Source organism: Vulpes lagopus, chromosome 11, assembly GCF_018345385.1.
Source record: "Vulpes lagopus strain Blue_001 chromosome 11, ASM1834538v1, whole genome shotgun sequence".
Lineage (NCBI taxonomy): Eukaryota > Metazoa > Chordata > Mammalia > Carnivora > Canidae > Vulpes > Vulpes lagopus.
The window spans coordinates 1,675,782-1,695,891 of NC_054834.1; the positions used below are offsets into that span (position 1 = coordinate 1,675,782).

Here is a 20,110-nt window from a genome sequence, read left to right on the forward strand (position 1 = left end):
CCCGGGTCGCAGCCGGAGCCGGGAGCCCGGTGGCCCCGCTCGCGGGCAGGGCGGCCCCCACCCCCGCGCGCCCCCGACGCCGGGGAAGGTGCTTCCCGAGGTCCCGCGGCCCCAGCGCCCGGGGGGCGCGTCCCCACCGCCAGGCCCCGCCCGCGCCGCGCCCCCGGGGCTCAACGCGGGCCCCGCGGCCGAGGCCGCCCCCGGGCCCGGGGCGCAGGGAGCCCCCCGCCACCTGCCACCTGCGCGCGGGGCCGCGGCGCGATGCGGCGCTGGAATGAGGAAGCGCGGCGGCAGGGGCGGGGAGGGGAGGGCCGGGCGCGCTGCGCGCGGGGGTGGCGGCGGCGCGCCGAGCGGGCCCTGCGCGGGCGAGCGGGCTGCAGCCGGCGGCGCCAGCAGGTACGGCCCGGGGCCGGGAGCCAGCCTCGCGCCCCGGCAAAGTTTGCGCGCGGCCCCGGAGTTGCGGTCGGACCGCACCGCGCGGGTGGCGGGGCGGGGCGGGGCGGGCGGGGCGGGCGGGGCGCTCGGACCCCGGCCCCGCTCCCAGGCCCCGTCCGCACCCCCTGGGCGCCCCGCTCCGAGCCCCGCGCCCCTGCGCCCCTGCGCCCTGCGCCCCCGCGCCCCGTGCGCCCCGGGGTTCCTGCGTGCTCCGGGCGGCTGCGGACAGGTGCAGCCGCGGCCCGAGGTGCGAGCTCCCCAAAGTTTTTGGAGCGCGGCCGCAGGCGGCGAGGCGCGGGGGCGCAGGGGCGCGGCGCGGAGGGGCCCAGGTGCGCGGCCCGCGGGCGGCGCTGTGCGCTCGGGGCAGCGGCCGGCGAGAGCGGGAGCGCGGGTCGGAGCCCGCGGGAGGGGTGGGGGTGGGAGTGGGGGGGCGGGCGGCGGAGAAATGGGGAACAATGCGAGTGAGCAACTTCAGGAAGTCATTGTGAAAGGAGCCGGGAAGAGCCCCGGCGGCCAAGTTAGCCGCGCGCTCTAACAAGTGCATGCGCGGCCCGCGCCCGGGCGGCGACCGCGGCCACCTCCGTGCGTCCCCGGCGAGCCCGGCGGCACCTGGCAGGCGGCGAGCCCGGCGGGGCGGAGGGAGCCCCGGCCACAGCTCGGCCTCGGAGCCCGCCAGCGCGGCGCGCACGTCCACGTGAGTGCCCTCCCAGGGAGCGCGGGGGCGGCCGGTGGCTGGGGCGGGGGAGCGGGGCCCGGGGAGAGGGCGGGCGGAGGGTCCGCGAGCCGGGGGGGCCTGGGGCCGGCCTCCCCCCCGGGGCCGGGGACAGCTTCACTTCTGTCCCTCGGAGCCTCCGGCGTGCGCGGCGGCCGCAGCGCGGGGCCAGGCGGGCGGCGGGGGCCTGTGAGCCTCCCGCTGTCCCCACGGTGGGGACCTCCCAGCCCCGGTGAGATCTGCACCGCTGTGCGCCCTGGAGACCGCGGAAGTCGGGCTGCTCAGAGCCGGGGGAAGAGTCTCCTTTATCTCGGAGCTGAGAGCGCGTCGCTTCGACTGTGCGGATGGTTAGATGGGGTCCGAACTCGCTTGCTTTCTGCAAAATTCAGGATCATCCCGGTGTGAAAAGTTAGCAGGACTTCGTTGGGCTGCGATGTGGGCTACTAGGGCTCCAAACTCCCTGGGACTGCGGCGTCAGGTTACGGGCGACTGGCCTTGGCAGTGAAATCTTTTTAAAAATCGTCAGGGATCCTCGGTGATTCCTAAGGAATCGGGGAAGAGGAGACTTGATGGTTTTTTTTGTTGTTGTTTTTTTTTTTTTCGTCTAACTGGGAGGAGGCACCGGGCGGGGCAGGTAGAGGCCGGACAAGCGTGGCTTTCGGACCCAGGCTCGGGCTGCAGCCGCCCCAGAGCCGAGTCAGGGCAGCTTGGTTGCAGGCTCCCCACTTCCCACCCTGCTCCCCACCCTGTGTCTCAGCTCCCAGGGACCTCGTTTGCAACTTGGGAGACAAACTGCTGCTGCAAGAACACCTGCTTGCTAGCCAGATCGACTTCTGTTTGCAAGGAGAAACCTCCGTGGAAGTTGAAAATATTTCCCCTGGACCACGTTTAAACTTTGACAGAAATCGAAATGGTTGCAAGGGTGGATTCACTCGCTTCCGAGTTGAGAGGAGACAGGAGGAGGCAGGAAATGGTGGGAGCCTCGTGAATTTGTTTCTTTGTTTGAGGATGTTGGATGAGGCTAATGAGACTCATCTTTAATTTGGAATTTTAAAAGTATTAATTGGTTGATTTTTTTTTTCATATTGAGTGTCAGAATTGTTTCGGCGACAAATCAGCTTATTTCCTACGTGCACAGGGCCAAATATCCGAGACAGGAAGATTACCTGCTTACATCATAGAACATGCAGGACACGCTTAAAAATAACTTGTAGGCAGAGATATAAATAATGATGTCACATTTTAAAATCCCATACACTTGTGGTTTGATAGAATGTGTCTGATTTCAAAACTTTCCAGGAACATACATGTTTACACCTGTCTTATGTGCCCCCCCCCCACAAAAAAAATGTGCTTCCCAGTCTTGACGTCCAGCAGGGCTGATGCCAGAATGTAGGATCGAGTTAAATGGTCATGCTTGCTTCCCCTTTTGTTTCATGGTGATAGTTGAACGCAGGAGCTCTAGAAACTCGGGCGTGCTGGCTCGTTGGTTTAATTCACTGGGGTTTTAATTGAGCGGCTGCATCTCAAAACATGACCCGTCCCCGAATGCCGAGGGCTGGTAGCAGCAGGAGCCCACCAGCAAGGTCTCACGGGATGAGCGTTCGGGCCCGTCAATAGAAGTGTGCTGGGGCTGCGTTTCACTGTTTTGGGAACTTGGTCCATGTCTCCTCTGAGGGGACAAGCTGCAGCTGTCCTCGGCTCCATTTCCTTTGTTGAGAAATTAAGACCCTGGCGAATGCCCCGGGCACGAAGTCTGAAGCCCCACGGCTCTGGGGGCCGCTGTGTCCTGGTCACTTTGCTAGAGACCTGAAAGTTTGAGGATGATGGTTCTTTGGGGGGGATTTTTCTCCCCCCCCCCTTGATTTGAGTCGGTGTGTTTCGTGTGTGGGTCGTATGGCCGCATATTGTCAACGCAGATGTCCGACTGGGGACCCCCGAAGCCGCACGGTGAGTGTGCGTCCTGTCGACGGCATGCCCGGCGACCAGATGCCCTCAGCCCCACACGGACAGGTGCTCTGTGTATCTGTCGAGGTGCTGCGTGCGTTGATACAGGAAATAAAGAAGCTCTCGGAGTCTGTGCACACGCACACACGGAGCATGCACACGGCCTAGTGGGAGGCGTGGGGGCAGGGTGAGAGTCGTCACATCCCACCGACCTGACCCGAGTAGCGAGCAGCGAAGCCCCTCCGGCGAGGTCCTGTTTGGTTGGCTGGTTTGGGCCTTTCCCTCCAGCAGGATGGATTTTCCTATGAATACTGTTGAGTTGAGACCTAAATGGCGCTAGTACTTTGGGTGTCTGCCTGGTGCTGTGGACGCGAATCTGCCGAGGATGGCCCCACTTCGTGGCCTTTGTGTGCTTTTCCCCCTCCTCTAATCTCTGTAATCACGAAATAATTTCACTATGAAAGAAGTATTGGTTTTGGTGGCCTTGTTCTGATGGAGATCCATGCAGTGGCTCCAGCTCCCAGAGACCAGAGCAAGCCCCTTTGGGGTTCTCTGGCAGCCCTTGATGTGCCAGCCCGACAGGCCTGTCTGGGGACCGTGGCTCCTGCTTCTGGCCACGAGACGCTACACCTCTCGCCCCAACCGCTGAGGCCACTCCCTGGCCCGGGTGTGTACGTTGGTATTTTTGGAGCCGTCAGGCATGTGTGTGTGCAGTTGTTCTATGTCACGGGCGAAAACACGAGACGTAGAAGCGACAAGTGACCCATCCTCTCAGGCTTACAAAAGGAGAAGCATTGATCTTGTTTACACCTTGACACCGATCCTTGTTTTGCTCATGCCGGGCACAGGTGCACGGGTCACTAGGTGTCAGGGAGGTTGTGTTTCAGAGTATTGGTGTGAAACACACACACACACACTTAAAGCTGAGATGGGGAGGGAGACAGGCGTGGGGCTGGTCGGGGACTTGCGTGCCCCAGAGGGGACTCCAGCCTGCCCGGCTTCCCCGTGGGGTCTTCTGGACGCTCACACCGGTTTTGTCTCGGGGACCCAGGCTACCACTGTGCTCCTTGCGGTGTAAGGAACAACGTCACCCCCGGGGTCTCTCTGCAGCTCCCGTGGTACACACTCCCATCCTTGCCCCGTCGCCGCCATTTATTTAATGGCTTTTGTTTGACGTCGTTTGTGAATGTGTGATGCTCTTCTGACAAATCTTTTTCATATGTGACCACATGCACAGCGTGAACACAGCCAAACAAAGACACTGTGCGCAAGTTCCTGCGTGGGGGGTGGAGGGGAGGAGGGGGGAGGGGGGCAGGACCCACCCTGCTTCCGTGTGTCGCTGGGGGTCGCTCGGGAGGAGGGCGCCCGTGAGGCCTCACCTACGGGCCACAGCCCGCTCCCTTCCGTTGGCTTCTTGTCCCTTCTCGGAGTTTACCGTGGTAAACAGGCGGGACCCACAGGTGCCTTGAGGGACCTGCCTGGCGATCAACTGTTAAAAGTGGTGAAAACCCAAAGTCCCAGGCATGGTGGGGCCTGTCGCCTTCCCCAGCACCGGCCCGGTCCTATTATGTTCCCTCTCCCGTGGCCACATCGGCCTTTAGGGAACTCACAATTCCTGTTGACGACGACGAGAGCCCCCGCCTCCACCGCAAGCCTCTCCCATCAGACGTCCTCATAATCTCTGAACCCGTTTTGGTCACAGGAAGTGCAGGCTCCCTTCCTGCCCATGTTTTCCTGAGAGAAAACTATCTTCCCTCCTTTTTTGCATATTTGGCAAATGGTTCCACCTTTCTCCGCCCCAGTGGAGTGTGAAGGCGGTGGCAGAGGAGGAGGCCAGCCGGCCTGCCACCCGGGCAACAGGGGCCCTCCCAGGTGGCTGAGCGGAGGGGACTCGGCGCGCAAGGCCCCGGGCCCCAGGGTCTGAAGACCCCAGTTCCTCCGAGGGCGGGATTTGCGTGGGAAAGGCAGCGCCCCACGGTCTCCGGAGGCACAGGTTCACTGGTGAGTGCCACGCGCTTTCTCTGCTGGGCTTGCGTAGACGGGGTGGCCGCCGGCTTGGTGGCCTCTCCTCCCGGGGCCCGGCGCCCGGCCCCTGCCCAGCGGCACCCCTCCGCCGCCTGTCTGGGGTGATGGAGAGCATCATTATGCGCCATTTGCACGCGCTGCTTTCGGGTTGTCCCGTGCCCCACCTCCTGATGGCTGGTGGCGCGGGGCCACCGCTTAACGAATTGCCTAAAACGGGCCCTAATTAGTGGGAAACTGCCTTCTTCATATTTTCTCACTCAAGTGTGCAATGATTCATTTTTCTCCAGCAATCAGCTCACTGCTGAAGGAAATCTGACTCTCTTCCTGCCAGTTTCGCGCCAAAAGTGAGCGGTCGTGGACTTGGTGCAGAGCTTCTAGGCTGGGGGGTGGGGGTGCGAGGCAGGGGGATGGGAGGGGGGCACCCAGCATCTTCCTCCATCGCCCTTCCCTGCCCTCCCTCCCCCCTTTCCTCCATTCTCTCTCTCTCTCTCTTTTTTTTTTTTTTTTTGGTGGTGGTGGTGGTGGGGAGACTCTATGAAAACAAGGGAGAAGAAGAGCCTAAAGTATCTCTAAGTGCTCTTATCCATCCTGACATAGAGTTTCATGCTCCATTTTGGAGCTCATCCCGCTATCAGCCCTCTAAAGCGTTTTCTGCTAGTTTGAGGCTACTTAAAATGGAACGATAGGGCTCAGAGTCCCACTAGGAATATCGATTGGTCCGTTTGGGGTGAATTTTTCTCGTGGAATCTGCTTTTCACTGGCCAAGCTGGAGCAAATGAAATTGCACCAGAAGACACCTCCTTAGCCCCCAGGGGAGGGGGGGAATGTTTACTCCAGGATCTTTAGGAGAAATGAAAATGAGGAATTGATCTTTCATGAGCCTACTTTTGAGACACTCTGAAATGTCCTCCCGGGCTTTTAATGCACACAGAGAGCGAGCCAGCGACCCCCCGGTGCGAGCCCCACTTTCTAGCCTGAAAAAGTGACCTTTCCTTCCTCTTCTGTGCCGGGTTTGGTGGAGGGCGGAAAATTAAAATGATATTCAGAGAGACCCACGGCGAACACGTATTGATAAATTGTGTATCCCACTTCATTAAACCAAAATCACACTAATTATCGGGGGTGGCGAGAGATAAGGCCATTCATTACCATTTAAAAATGGCTTGGGAATTTCTAGCTCTTTTCCACACGTGTTTTCCTGCTCCTGCCTGGAGTTGTACGTGCTTTCCCTGAACGTAACGAGTTTCCAGCTCCGTTTGGAGCAGACAGGGCTTTTGTAAAAGAAATGAAACTTGCTGAACAGCAGCAGCACGGTACTTAGAGTGAAGCATGGAAATAAATAATTTAAGCTCTTCTCCGAGGGCTGCAGAAACATCTGATGGTGCCGCGTTTAAAATGTGTTTTCCTATATTTTGCTGCCTGACAGACGTGAGCATTTTTGCCAGGTTATAAATAAAGACACGACGATTTTTGTGGCCCTCCAAATGAGGAAGTTGTAAGCTTCTGTGAAGTTCTGCTGATGACTCCCCCGCCGCCCCCCCCCCCCCCCCCCCCCCCCCCCCCCCCCCGCTGGCTCTGCACAAGGACTTTGTAGGCTAAAGGTGGTGCACTGGAGACCAGCTCCCAGCCGCGCTGGGGGGCCGGGACCCGCTGGGGTCGGTATTCCCGGGGACCTTGCTGCTTGTTCCCTGTGGTGGGCGTTTGGTCTTCAGGAGCCCTCGGGGCTGGGGGCCCAGCCCAGCGGGGACGGAGCTCCTGCTCTATCACAGAGCAAAACGGAAATCTAGAACTTTTCTTGCTAATTTGCTGCAGCTGAAGAGCCGGCTGAGATCATCAAGTGGTGTTCTTCTCTGTGATTATTTGGTGTATTGCCATAGGAATCCTTCTTACCAAGTAACTGGTACCTTTATTCTCCCTTTTACACTTCTCGAAAACAGCTCGATTTGACTTGAGTGGGACCATTTGAGGTTGGGTGAACAAGGTGAATTCCAGAGTTCTAAAGCTACCAAGAGCTCGGGGGCTCGGGGGCTCGGGGGCTCGGGTGCAAAGAACCCGATTTGTGAATCCACATTCTGTGTTCTCGGAACACACGTTTAGAAAGGCGAGCATTAGGATTTTTAATGATTTTCCTGAGGTTACCTTGTTTTAAGTGATTTTAGTGGATGATCTGGGGGTGTTGCCGACAGGACCCGGGAGCTCAGGAGGCAAGTCTTACTGGGAGAGTTTCCTGTAAGCCCGGAAGCCATGTGGCCTTAGTGTGGAGGGAACCAGTCACCGGGGTGTCCACAGCCCCCTCTCTGGAGCCAAGATGAAACCCCACCCTTAGGACTTGGGCCCAAGCCGCCCTTTACGTTGCAAGAGTAAGAGGTAGATATATCCGGGCAACGGTGGATCCCATGACATGTTTGCTCAGGGACACACTTTCCCTGTGTGTGCGGATCTAGATCTGTAGATCTTGTCTCAGTACCAACCAGACAACAGAGGTTGATCTAAAGTGGAAAAAAGGTTACAGTACCTAGGAGGGTGCTCTCCGTGGCGAATCGGCCATGGCTTCTGATATTGGAAAGACACATACGTGTATGGATTTCTGAACAACGGGACATGCCTGTCAAGACTTATTTTTCTTCTTGGGGTCTAAATAAATTAAATTTTTTTCCAAGGAAACTCACATGAGCCCTGCATTAAAACAAAACAAAACAAAACAAAAAAACAAGTAAATTTTCATATACAAAAGAAAAAAAACAAAAAAAAACAACAAACAAAAAAAACAACAGCCTGGTGGCCTTGTTAGAAGTCTCAGCATTACAAGTGCATTTCTGGGAATGTCATGTGTCTACAAAACAAGCGGACTTGCAGGGTTAGTTTTAATTTTGAGCTTTCACATGTTCTCTTGAAATGACCCGCTAATATGTTAGGTAAAGTCACTGCTAAGAAGGCAAGATAAGGTACGGGATTCTTGGTGGGGACCGCACGTTGTCCTGCTGAGCAGAGCACTTACTGAATACTGCAACTTGGTATTTATCCCTTTTTTTTTTTTTTAAGTGAAAACGAAACTTGGAGAAAAAAAAATAGGAACACAAAATTGTTCCCGGGCTCCTCTGTCTCTTCACTTTATAATAATGAACGACAAAACATCAGCACTTCTGGGAATATCCGTGTCCATCATTATTTGGGGGGCAGTTTATATCTATATTTTTCAAGATGTCAGTCTCATTTTTGTTGCACGGTCGCCGGCCATGCATGAAGACCTTCTGAAACCGGGAAGAGGGTAGAAGGAAATGATTCTAAACTTAGATTTTTTTTTTTTTTTACTTCAGTAATGAAGTGAGGTCTAAAAAGCCATTTATATTTGAGGAAGCTGCTTAGGAAGTGGCCCGCGATGACAGTCAAAATCAGGAAAAGTCCTGTAACAGTGTATGTGAATTTGGGGCATGTGTGTCTCTGCCATGGTTGCCACACAAACATACTTACTGATGGTTGGGGAGACTGTGGTCCAGAGGCAGGGTGGCCTTTACTGAGAAGTCTTTCCTCTGCTTCGCCAGGACCATCCCGGGGCCCTGGAAATGCTGCTCTTGCACCTGTTCCGAGGGTAGATGTACGAGCACGGAGATCTGTCTCTAACTCTACTTTCTCTTAAAAAAAAAAAAAAGTTGAATACAGTATCTCAAATCTTGCTTTAATACTCCACTTTGAGGCAGGTGGCTCGTCACGCCGCCGTTTAGCAACAGTCCGATGTTCTTTTCCTTCTGTGTTTAAACATCTCTTTGCAGAGACTGTTTTCAAACAGCACAGCTTTTAGCTATATTTTGAAAAGGCTTCCTCAGTTCCCTCCGACCCTTCCTCTTTTGCATATCAGTTTCTGCCCCTAGGAGAAAAAAAAAAATGGTGAGGACAGAATTGCACATCTGAGCTAATTTGCCCTCAGAAAGCAGGTTCTCAGTAGAACAAACCACTGGAGGCGTTCTGTGGCTCAGTTAAATAGGGGGGAGGGGGAGCAGTCTGAAAGCCAAATTGGATTCCCTGCTGTCCTGTTGAAATCTTGTTTTTCATTGTTATTTGTGCCAGCGGTACTCTGTGGAATAATCACGAAAATGTGTAGATTGGCAGCTAATTTTTGAAAAATGAAAAGAATCAGAAATGAAATAAGAGTGCCCCGAAGTTTCTGCGTTCTCCTGACCTGTTTTGTCAAGTTGTTAGGAAAATCTATAAGGTCCCCCTGACCAGACACAAAGACGTTGCAGATTGCCTTAGCTCTCACTTGGAACAATTTTTTTTCTTTTTTCTTTATTTTTTTTTTAAGGTACAGTGTAATTCACCGCAATATGATAGATTTGCAAAAATAAAATCTACCAATCTGAAAATGAAAGCGCTCTCTCTGGGCAGGAATAATGGGTTTCATTAAAAAGGTCTGTGACCTAAGGCATTTTAAATAGATTATAAGCTTGGCCCGTGTCCCCCCCCCCCCCCAGTTCCTGCCCCCTTCAAAACAAGCATCGTTGAGTGTATAAGGAAATAACCCCAAAATGTACCTCTAGTGCACCCTCGCTCATCAGAGAAGAAGAAAAAAAATCAATGGCCCACGTCTTATCACATAAGAAGAATTTAAGTTCATTTGGAGAAGTTTTGTGACGAAGGTTGCCCGACCTGCAGGGTATTGCAAGGGGCACACTCCTTTTCTGTTAGGATACGGGTCACGAGTCCATTCCCTGCCCATCGTCCGTCTGAAATTTGGGACCATGCCCATGGCCTGGGAGGTTTGTAGAGTGCAAAACGCGTGTCCGTGGAGCGGTTGTGGGTTCAGGTCGGCTCCGTTCGTGTCCAGACGTGCGCCTTTGGTGGGCTGCCGTAGGGGTGGCCTCCGTTCTTCTCATCTGTAGGATGGAATGATGTACGGATTATGCCCAATAATCATAATCATTTGGTTTAGTCGTGAAGATTGGAGATGCACGTTTGGCACAGGAGTCCTGGGTACCAGCTCCACGTCAGACACGCTGGGCCGGGCGCTCGCGTCAGCCGGTGGACCAGGTGGACGGTGTGCTCGGTCCCCTGGTTCTCCGCAGTGTGTTAAATGCCCTAGTCGGCTCCTCTACCGTCTTTCCCTGGCACCTATAAAGTGGGTAAGAAATGAGACAGCCCTGGCCAGAAAACCCCCCATGTGTGTCAGAGGAGAGGAAAGGCATTGTTTTTAGGTATTTATGTATTTATTTTGATTGACGTGTAATTGATACGTAACATGATGCTGGTGCCAGGCGTACAGCGTGGCGGTTCAGGGTTTGCGTGTGTTGCGCAGCGATCATCACCACGAGTCTGGGTAAGAGCCGTCACCGCAGAGTCACAGAAAATTTTGTTGTGTGATGAGGGCTTCTAAGATTCACTGTTAGCAACTTGCCAGCAGGCAGGCCCGCGTGGTTACCAGCATCCTGCTGCACAAACGTGGCCTTTTTTCTTCAGTTTGTGTGTGTTGTTTAAACCCCAGAGACCCGGTGGGAGGCCGTCCGTGGGCCCCCAGGACACACTTGGTCCCCTCCTTGGAAATCGCTGCATCTACACCAGGGTAGTGGGTAAATCAGTCCCACGGCCGAGGAGTCCACAGCCATCGAAACCAGGACGTTGATGTACGTTTGCAAAATAAAAAGACACGTGGAGTCGTGAAGCTTGTGGGGGTGTTGGGCCCCCCCGGGAGTGGCTCGTTCCGCGTGACCAGGGCGGGCGGTCGTCACCCCGGTTAGGCACGTGTGCACTTGGCGCTGCCGGGATAGCGGCTCGGGCCGCTCGGAAAGGAACCGCCTGTGATTCTGGGTGGGCATCGGGCTTTTTCACGTTGACTCTGTTGATTCAGACTCACCTTTTCAGAAATACGGGAAGGCGCTGCCAAGAGAGGTGCTCATCTCAGGGCAAAGAGGGGGCTCGTGAGGAGGGGCTGCGGGCCGCCGCCACCGCCGCCAGCCCTGTGCCCTGACGGTGGCCCTCGGAGCGCCCTCTGGCTCTCAGGGCTGTCCTTAGGGCCACCACCCGACACTTGCCTGCCCCCCGACACAAGCCATGACTGCCCGGGGCGGTTGGGTGCTTCCTCCCAGGAAACAGCCAGGTCCCAGGCCCCCGTGGGTGTGGAAGAAGGAAGAAGGACGAGGGTGAGGGGGTGTTTCTGATGTCCCCCCGTCCCCCGGGGAGGCCCCCCCACGAGGGCGGCCCTGGCAGGAAGGTTCCCTGGCCAGGCCGCTGCAGGAGCACAGGCGCGCTGGGCCATCCGCTGGGCGGGGCCTCTCACTTCTCCTGCTTGATCCTCTGCACCCGCCCCCCCCCCCCCCCGTGCTTTCTGGAGTCGCTGATATGCCAACCCCATTGAACTGACACCAGGAACATCCTTGGAGCAGAAGGACCGGGGTGGGGGGGGAGGCGAAGGAGGGACGGGAAGAGGTGTTGGACTCCGTGTCGGCCCCAGCGTGGGAGAGGAGGTCACGTCGGCCTCGCTTATCTCTACGTCTCCTTCCCGTGTGCGAACTGCTTGCTCCAGAGCTACAGTAAGAGCTTTCAGGGCCGCCGGAACCGCCCAGGTGACAGGTGTTTGCTGAGGTCACGTTTTCGGCCGTCGATGGGTCGAGCTCCTGGCCTCAGTCGCTCGGGTTTCCCGTGTGGAGAACATCACAGTCCGCTTCTGTGAAACACCCGTGGCCTCTGGTGTCTCCCCCTACGGGCCTGTGCTCCCGGGTTCTGCTTAGGTGCCGGTTTCTGCAAACAGGTTATGAATCCGGTCCCGCGATGGACTCGTCTCTCTGACTGCAAACCGCTCGATAGCAGAGATGGTCTCCAGGGCACACTCCGGGGTCCACTTGGCAGCGGGGGGCAGGGGGCGCGTCCCACTGCCCCTCCCGACACCCCCCTCGGCGGCTCCTCTGGACTCTCAGGTCTTGGAGGGGGTGAAGTTTCCTCTCCCTTAATCCGTCTCCCATTGTTGAACGCTCCGTTTGGTCTTTGCCTAAAAGCCATCACTTTCACAAAGTCACGACTGTTTCATCCCAAGAGATAGGAATTCGGACTTTAGGGAAGTTTGAGGGAGCTTGTCAAGTTGTCCTCCCCACCCCACCCCCGGCCGGCCCCCTGCGTGATGGCAAGCGGGACCGGCCAGAGTATTCACGTGGCCTGGGCAGCCTGGAAACGTGGGCCCTGGCCCCAAGTGATCAAGAAGCCTGGAACCGTGGTGACACGCAGACATGAGCCCGAGCAGGGGGCCCCCGAAGCACGGCCGCACGCCCACGCCCACTGGGTTAGGAGCCTGTTTGAAAATCTGAGTGGTGCCGGTTACCCACTGGAGTTCCACATGGTGGGGGTGGTGGGATGGGTGTGGACGGTTAGTGAAAATGGGAACAGGCGTGTTGACACCGATTCATGGTTCTCTGCCCGGTGTGGCTGGCTTCCAGCACAGCCACCGCTGACGTGGGGCTGCTTCTAAGAAGGGACGCAGGAGACTCGTGAGGTGACTGCCCGGGGCGAGGGCTTTCCCACCGGCAGAGTCTGGGCTGGGCCTCCTGCCGTGCTTTCTGCTTCGTGGCCACGTGTCCCATCTCCCCCCTGACCCCACGGAAGCACGGCCGAGAACCTGGCGGGAAGGGACTGGGACGCACGGGGTCCTCACCGCGCCTGGAGGGAGGAGGCTTCGCCCTTACAGCCGCGGGGGGAGGCCCTCCGTGGGGCCCCGGGACACAGTTGGTCCCCTCCTTGGAAATAGCTGCATCTGCACCAGGGTAGTGGGTAAATCAGTCCCACGGCCGAGGAGTCCACAGCCATCGAAACGACGTGGATGTACGTTTGCAAAATAAAAAGACACGTGGAGGATTAAATGAAAAAAAAAATATTTTACAAGAGCCTCCTTGGAATACATGGAGTGTCCTGTTTTGGTAAAGGCTCTGTGTCGGTGTGTGGAAGTTATGGGCATTTTCTTGCCTTTTTTTTTTTCCCCTTGCCTTTGTTTAAAAAAAAATGCATTATTTGCATGGCAAGAAGGGTCCGAGTCAACATTGTACAAATTCTGTGTTAGACCAGGTTTTGTGGCAACAAGGTCTGAGTTCTGCTCTCCGTCCTGCCACCCACCACGGGGCAGTTTCAAGGCAGGTGGGTGATCCCACAATAATGCCCTGTGGCCACCCCCAGGGAGTACAAAGGGGACAAAGATCTGTCTCATTTGAGTCCATCTTGTCTCTTTATAATTGTTGGAGCAGTGTCTGAGGGTCATAGATTTTTGTGTTTTTTTACGGAGGGGTGTATGAGGCGGCGGACGCATTCGGGTGTCGAGGTGGCTCCCGGGGCGGGCTTGCTGGGCCGCGGCCTTGCTGGGCGACCTCGGTGTCGGGGCAGGAGCGCACGTGGGGCCTGGGCCTGCCCCCCGCCCCCCCCCCCCCGGCAGTCGCAGCCGTACACAGCAGCCTGGAAAATTCATGTCACACCTCAGACCCGATCACAGTGGCTTTCAGAAGTGGAAGAGAGCCCCTCCCCATCCAGAAAAAGTGATAGTCATTCGTGTCTTTTTTTTTTTTTTAATTTATTCATAGAGACAGAGAGAGAGAGAGAGAGAGAGAGAGAGGCAGAGACGCAGGCAGAGGGAGAAGCAGGCTCCATGCAGGGAGCCCGATGTGGGACTCGATCCCGGGACCCCAGGGTCATGCCCTGGGCTGAAGGCGGCGCTAAACCGCTGTGCCCCCGGGCTGCCCTCATTCGTGTCTTCTTCGTGACTAGTACTGATGCTACGGACGTTGAGCATGTGGCTTCCACGGGCACCGTAAGGGCTCCTGCCTACACGGGCGTGGGCCGGTCCCCGAACCCCACCGGCGGGTCCCCAGCGGGCAGGTCCTGAAAACTGGCCTCACGGCTCCGATCCTCGCCCTTGAAGCAAAGACACAGGGGCGGGCCCCCCAGAAACAGAGGTGACCTGAGTGGGACTCAACAGGGACGTGTGTGTGGCCTGGAAGGCTCCGTCCTGCAGGAGTCCGTGGAGGTCCCCTGCGCCGGCCTCGGGCTCCCCTCTCTGCGGGGCCCCCGGGTGTCATCCCCCGGGGCGGGGGGCCCAGGCCAGGACCTCAGGGGTGCGCAGGGCGGCGGGCGCCGCAGGCCGTCCGTTGTCCCATTGTCCCCGCTCAGGGCGACTCTTCCCAGCTGGTTCGCTGTTTTCACATCAGTCCGAGGAGCCGGGCCGCGTGTCGCAGGCAGGAAGGTCGGGGCGCTCCGGGCCGGGCCGCGCTGCCGTCGGGAGCCTCCCTTCTGGTGCGCAGGGCGCGGGCGACGTCCGAGGCAGGGTCCCTGAAAGAGCGCGGGACAAAGGCGGGAGCGCCGCGCGGCCCATCTGCCAGGCCGGAGGTGCATTCATTATTGATGGGGGGTGCGAGAGCCGCTCACGGATGCAGCCCTGCCTGGGTAAATGAGACATTCTTCAGCAAATTGCTTCGTTTTTTGATTGCTGATTGTACGCGTGTCACCAAGCTGACTCAAGGTTCATCGATGCATGCTCAGTAAATTAGAAAGAACATAACTATGGATCAGCCAAGAGAATGAATTCTGTGCCTACAATGACCCAGGGCCATTTAATTTTCTGCTTAATTTTGTTGCAGTCAGTTTGCATTTTGGGTTATTATGCAGTAGGAAATTAACAATAAATAACAAATTTGGTCCTCCTGTGCTTGTAATGATATTTTTATAAATCTTTGTAATGCTGTTTTTAAAAGGATCAAGGTCTGTGCCAGTCTGATACTCCAGCAAGTATGTGAGGAGGAAAATGCATTATTCTTGGTAGATAACCTTGTTGTTAAATACACGGAGCTTCTCTCTCTCTCTCTCATATCTTATTAGTCATTTGCTTTAAACTAAAATCCCTTCCTCTCTTTCTCAGATAACCTGAGGACAATGGACACTGATGAGGGTCAAGACATGTCCCGAGTTTCAGGTGAGACCTTCGTGGGGTACCTGAGCGGGGGGCCCGCGAGGAGCTGCGCCCGGGGGGCCGGGAGCCCAGGCGCTCGCTCCATTCCGAGGGAGGGAGATAGGCCGACCCGCGGAAGGAGGGACCCGAGACGGAATCGGATGCTTCATGTAAACTCTTAGAGGGCATCCGACTTCGAGAACCTGAACAGAAAAGTCTCCGAGAATGAAATGCGCTGCACTGTGAACCGGGGAGCACCCCGACAAGCCCCATATACGCTGATTCTCTGAGGGGGGAATGGCTGGTCCATCTGCTCCCGACCCCAACCCGTGCCGGGGGGCGGGGGGTTACGGGGGAGAGAGGAGGACGGAGAGCAGGAAAAAGAAATAGAAAAATGTGGTTTTGAGGCACAAGGTGAGAGTATCTGTGAAGCTTGGAAATGCCTCGGTCCCCTCCACCAGGGAGCTGCTTCGAGCTGTGTTGGACGGTCACCGTGGGAGGCCCAGGGTGTGGAGCGGGAGGCCTGAGGGCAGGTCCCAGGTCCCACTAGGCAGGGCCAGGCGGGGGCCCAGTAGCCGGTGGGCAAAGCCCGCGGGGATCCTGCGCCCCTGGGGATCCTGTGCCCCTGGGGTAGGAAGACCCCAGGGGCAGCATCCAGGAGAATGGCCTGTGGGGGTCATCTGCACCTGGCCTGCCTGTCCTCCCGTGTTCCCAAGTCTTTATTTATTTACCTGGGTCTCAGTCCAGGTGACAGAGATGGGGTGTGCACGTGGGGCTGCGGCCCTGCTCGGGTGTGCGCCCTGGACAGTGTGCGCCCTGGAGGGTGTGTGCCCTGGACGGTGTGTGCCCTGGACGGTGTGTGGGAGGGGACATCCCTGCCTCCTCCGGCCGCCCGGCAAGCGTGCACCGGAACCCCATGGGCTGCGAGGAGGAGTTCATCCCAGAGCGGCTCCCACGAGCGTCCAGGTAGACGCTGGCAGCGGCCTCGACCTGACGTCGGACACCGAGGCCCCTGCACCTGCTCAGCCCGCTCCCGCCAACGACGACGGTGCAGATGCCTGTGTCGTGGAAGCCGGCCAAGGCCCATGCCGGGGTGTAGGTGGCGTCCAGGGTGGCACCCGCGGTGTGACCCATTGTGCGAAACAAAACAAATCTCACAGACGCACCCCCCCCACACACACACACATGCGCGTTTCCTGCTGGAGAAGATCCCGGAGAGAGACTTCCTAGCCCTTCCCCTCAGGAGCCTGGTGGTGGGAAGGAGGCAAGGGCCGGAGGCAGGGAGCCCTTAGCTTTACAACAGTCTTATTATCTGTGAGGCCTATTTGCGTTTTGTCCCTTGAACACATTCTTTGATTGTGAAACTGAAGTACAAAGACAACAAAATACTATTTCAATGAAAAAAAAAAAAAAAAAAAGATTGACCCTTTGAAGCCTCTCACTGCTGGCTGCTGACTTGGGCCAGGGTCTGGTGGCTGCAGGGGGACAGGCCTGGCCCAAGGAGGAGGAAGAGGAGGGGGAGGAGGGAAGAGGACTGTGCCCCTCCCTGGGGGCTGAGGGCCTGGGCTACAGGGCATTAGCATGTCAAAAACCCAGGACAGTAATAATTTCCAAAGGCAGCAAAGAAACCCTTTCATTGTTTCCGCTTTCTCTCGGGGTAGCTTCTTTTATTTTTATTTAAGATTTTATTTATTTATTTATTTATTTATTCCTGAGACACACAGAGAGAGGCAGAGACACAGGCTGAGGGAGAAGCAGGCTCCCTGCAGGGAGCCCGGTGCGGGACTCGATCCCAGGACCCAGGGTCAACCCTGAGGCGAAGGCAGGTGCTCAACCGCTGGGCCACCCAGGTGTCCCTCTCTTGGGGAGCCTCTGAGGCGGCACCTGCATGAAGCATCTGTCCTGTGTCCTCCGACGTCCCCGAGCCGGAGCTGAAAGCGCAGGCGGACGTCTCCGGGGTGTACGAGGAGGTCAGTGTTCCCATCCCGTACCCTGTCAACCGCAGTAACAAAAGCCTCCTTTTTTTCCCCCTCATAGATCTCTTGCCCTTATCGTTATGTGAAACACCCCATTTTCCTGGACGCTGGCTTTTGAAAGTGGAGATTGGGGAAGAGGGTGGTGAGCAAGAACGAAGGGAGGCCCGTGGCCCAAGATTGCCTGAAAAAAGAAACTTCTGTGGTCAAGAAGATTCGAGATTTGGCCTGAAATTCTGTTTGTGTGCACTTTGCAGAGGAAATGCTGCTTCCAAAACCTTAATAGGGCCTTTGGTTGATGTAACCTGAGGCCTTCTATGCCAGGAGCGGAGCCCCTAAAGGGTCCTGCTATTTTCCTAAAGATTTGAAGGATACTTCTACTTCTTGTTGCTTTTCTGGCTAAAACCTGACCCCATCACTTTCTCTTTTCCATTTTTGAAATTGAGGGTAGTTGACAGTTATGGAATAAGGATGTACAGAGGCATCTGGGGGCTCAATCGGGTGGGTATCTGCCTTCGGCCCAGGTCATGATCTCGGGGTCCCGGCATCGAGTCCCGCATCGGGCTCCCTGCTCACTGAGGAGTCTGCTTCTCCACCTCCCTCTGTGCTTCCCCCTGCTTGTGCACAATCATTCAATAAAATCTTAAAAAAAAAAAAAAAAAAAAGGGATAAGGCCGTACATTTAGTCAAACAGGAGTTGGAAGATGATGTTACTCCATCACCCTCTTGCCCTAAAAACTCTTCACTGTCATGTTCCGTCCACGGGAAAGAAAACAATAAACTTTCTAAGTTGAACCCTATGAAGCCGTCACTTTCCTGGGTTCAAAAACGCTCCAGCATCAAAGTTCCATCAGGATCTGTGAAGTATGTGCTTGAAAAAGAAGAAATACACAATAGCTGAATTTTTTTTTCTTTCACTGTCACCTGGTTCTTGCTTCCTGGGGGATTTTTCCTCTAAAGGCGTATCTCATTCATTTTTTGGGTAAAGTTTTGTGGTGTTCTGTTTTGTCTCTTTCTTCTTTGACAGTCTTTCCAAAATATTTTTGTGCCTCTGCATTATTCTTTGTTTTGGTTTCTAAGGGAAGAGACAGCCCGTGGGGGACTCTCCCATCTCTCCCCGACTGTGGGACCTGAGACAGCTTTCCTGCCTCCTGGACCTCTGTAGGGTCATCTGCAAAACGAGGGATGAGGCCCAGTTGATATTGAACAGTCCTCTGGCTCCTGTGACATGAACTGGAGGATGTCTCCTCCGTGGCCTCTGTAGTGTTTGGGACATAGAAACGGGAAGTATGCTCCGTGGACATCCACAGTACGCTTAGGAAATGAGGCTCATCCCTACGGACCATAGGACTGGAAGTATTCGTCATAGGAAATCTCCTTGATTGAATGCTTACATTTATCGATCGCCGCCCTTAAGTGTTGTCCCTTTTGGACTTTACAAGCACCCAGTGAGGAAGATACTGGTACCGTTTTCAATCTGCAGGGAGCTGAGACTCGGGGAAATGGACCAGGAGGCCCATAGGGAGCCAAGCACGGCGCTGGGCTGCAAGCTTGTCCACCATTCTAGAGTGGGGAGTCTGTACTCCGACCTTTTCTTTATCCGCAGGCATTTTGTTCCCTGGGTTATTGCATATTTAAAAAAAAAATCCATGCACTTGGGAGAAGGGGAATCACAGAACGCTGGTAGGTGAATTATAATCTACTGGAGCAATGAACTTGCTTGCACTTGATAAGCTCGTTATACGCTTATCTAATCTGCCCCAGACGCTTCTCATAGGTGATGCTTTATTTGAAGCAAAGGCAAGTAGCAAGATTAGATATAAGTAGTAATATTATATAAGATTGCTAAGAAGTTTCTTTCATTTTTCCAGCTAAGTGAAATTACGGTGCACTTCCAACACTCTTTCGTGAGAAGTCTCGAGCCCTTGCCGTCTGTAGTTCCACCTGTTGTGTCTTTGTGCATGAACTTGGGGGAAAGTTATTTACGCAGCAGCCCTGTGAGTTAGACCAAAATCACGGTTTTTAGCCTCAGTTATCTGTTGAGGAAACTGTCTTAAAGGGGGGACTTCCTCCATGCTTCTGTCTGAACCATATCCTGGGCCACCCCTGTGCTGTTTGGGATGGGTTCGCTTGATCTAACTGCCTCCCTTTTGCATCCTTCATAATCTTCCCATGGCTTTGCGTTTTCAGTGGTTCACGGGGCATATTAGTTTAAAATCAACACACAGAAGATCTCTGCCTGACAGGAAGGTTTTCACAAAGTGGTGGCTGTTCACCGCAGCAATCTCCAACAGTGAGAGAGGGCCAGGGGCTCCAGGGCTCATGCGAGGGATTCGTGTCTCGGCAGCCACCCAGACTTTAGGGGCTGGAATTTCAGGCAAATCAGGCCAGCTCCTAAAATCTGTCACCCAGTCAAGGTGAGCTGAGGCTATGACAGCAGGGCCCTTGGAGGGAACGTGGCCCTATCCCACTCTGCTTCCCTCCAGGTCTCACTGTATTCGCCGGGGACGACTGTTTACTCTCACTTCTCCCCTGAAGTGGGGCGTTTCTCCCACGTGGGGAGCTCACATTGATCAGTGTGACCCGCGGCAGCTTGGACTCATCATCCCTCCTGCTGAAGAATGAGACGCAGGATGATGGGCCCTGGAGAGCTGGCACTTCCTGCAGTGCGGGAGCCCAAGCAGACCCACAGGACCCGTAGCAGGCACATCTATGATAGAAGCATCCTCCACAGCATGCGGTTGGCCTTATTCCCTAATGCGTAGTGCAACTAGATTACCAAAAGAGTAATCAAGAGCTACTCGGACATGTGTTAGCTCAGGTGAGCTGAGACCATGTTCCTTCATTGGACGAGTCCTGAGTCTTCCCCCTAGAGCATCGTGGCGTCCTCCAAAGGGAAGTGTCACAGGGAAGATAAAATATGCTCGTAAAGCTTAGTTACCCAGCCTCCCATGCCCACCCCATAATCATGACAACTGGCTCATCACGAACACACACGTGCACACCACCTACTCTATACACCTTTGACCTCTGGGTCAGCTGGCTGAGCCAGGGGTCTCCACTGTCTGGTTCGGGTGTGTGTCGTGGCGGGGGGAGGAGGTCCCCAAGGGA

The 20,110-nt window shown here is 55.6% G+C and overlaps 1 protein-coding gene across 10 annotated transcripts in view; it reads left to right on the forward strand.

Moving 5' to 3' along the window:
* The first annotated feature begins 345 nt into the window (after window positions 1-345).
* The window catches only part of IKZF1 (IKAROS family zinc finger 1), a 92,613-nt gene continuing 72,848 nt past the window's right edge, over window positions 346-20,110 (forward strand). For 8 of the 10 annotated variants that reach the window (XM_041723189.1, XM_041723192.1, XM_041723194.1 and 5 more), the window contains exons 1-2: window positions 4,560-5,095; window positions 14,997-15,050. In XM_041723189.1, the coding sequence (XP_041579123.1) occupies window positions 15,011-15,050 (40 nt within the window). In that variant the 5' untranslated portion in view covers window positions 4,560-5,095; window positions 14,997-15,010. Of the gene's footprint in view, window positions 397-899; window positions 1,130-4,559; window positions 5,096-14,996; window positions 15,051-20,110 lie in introns of those variants that run through there. The other 2 variants (XM_041723191.1, XM_041723190.1) reach the window with 2 other exon arrangements.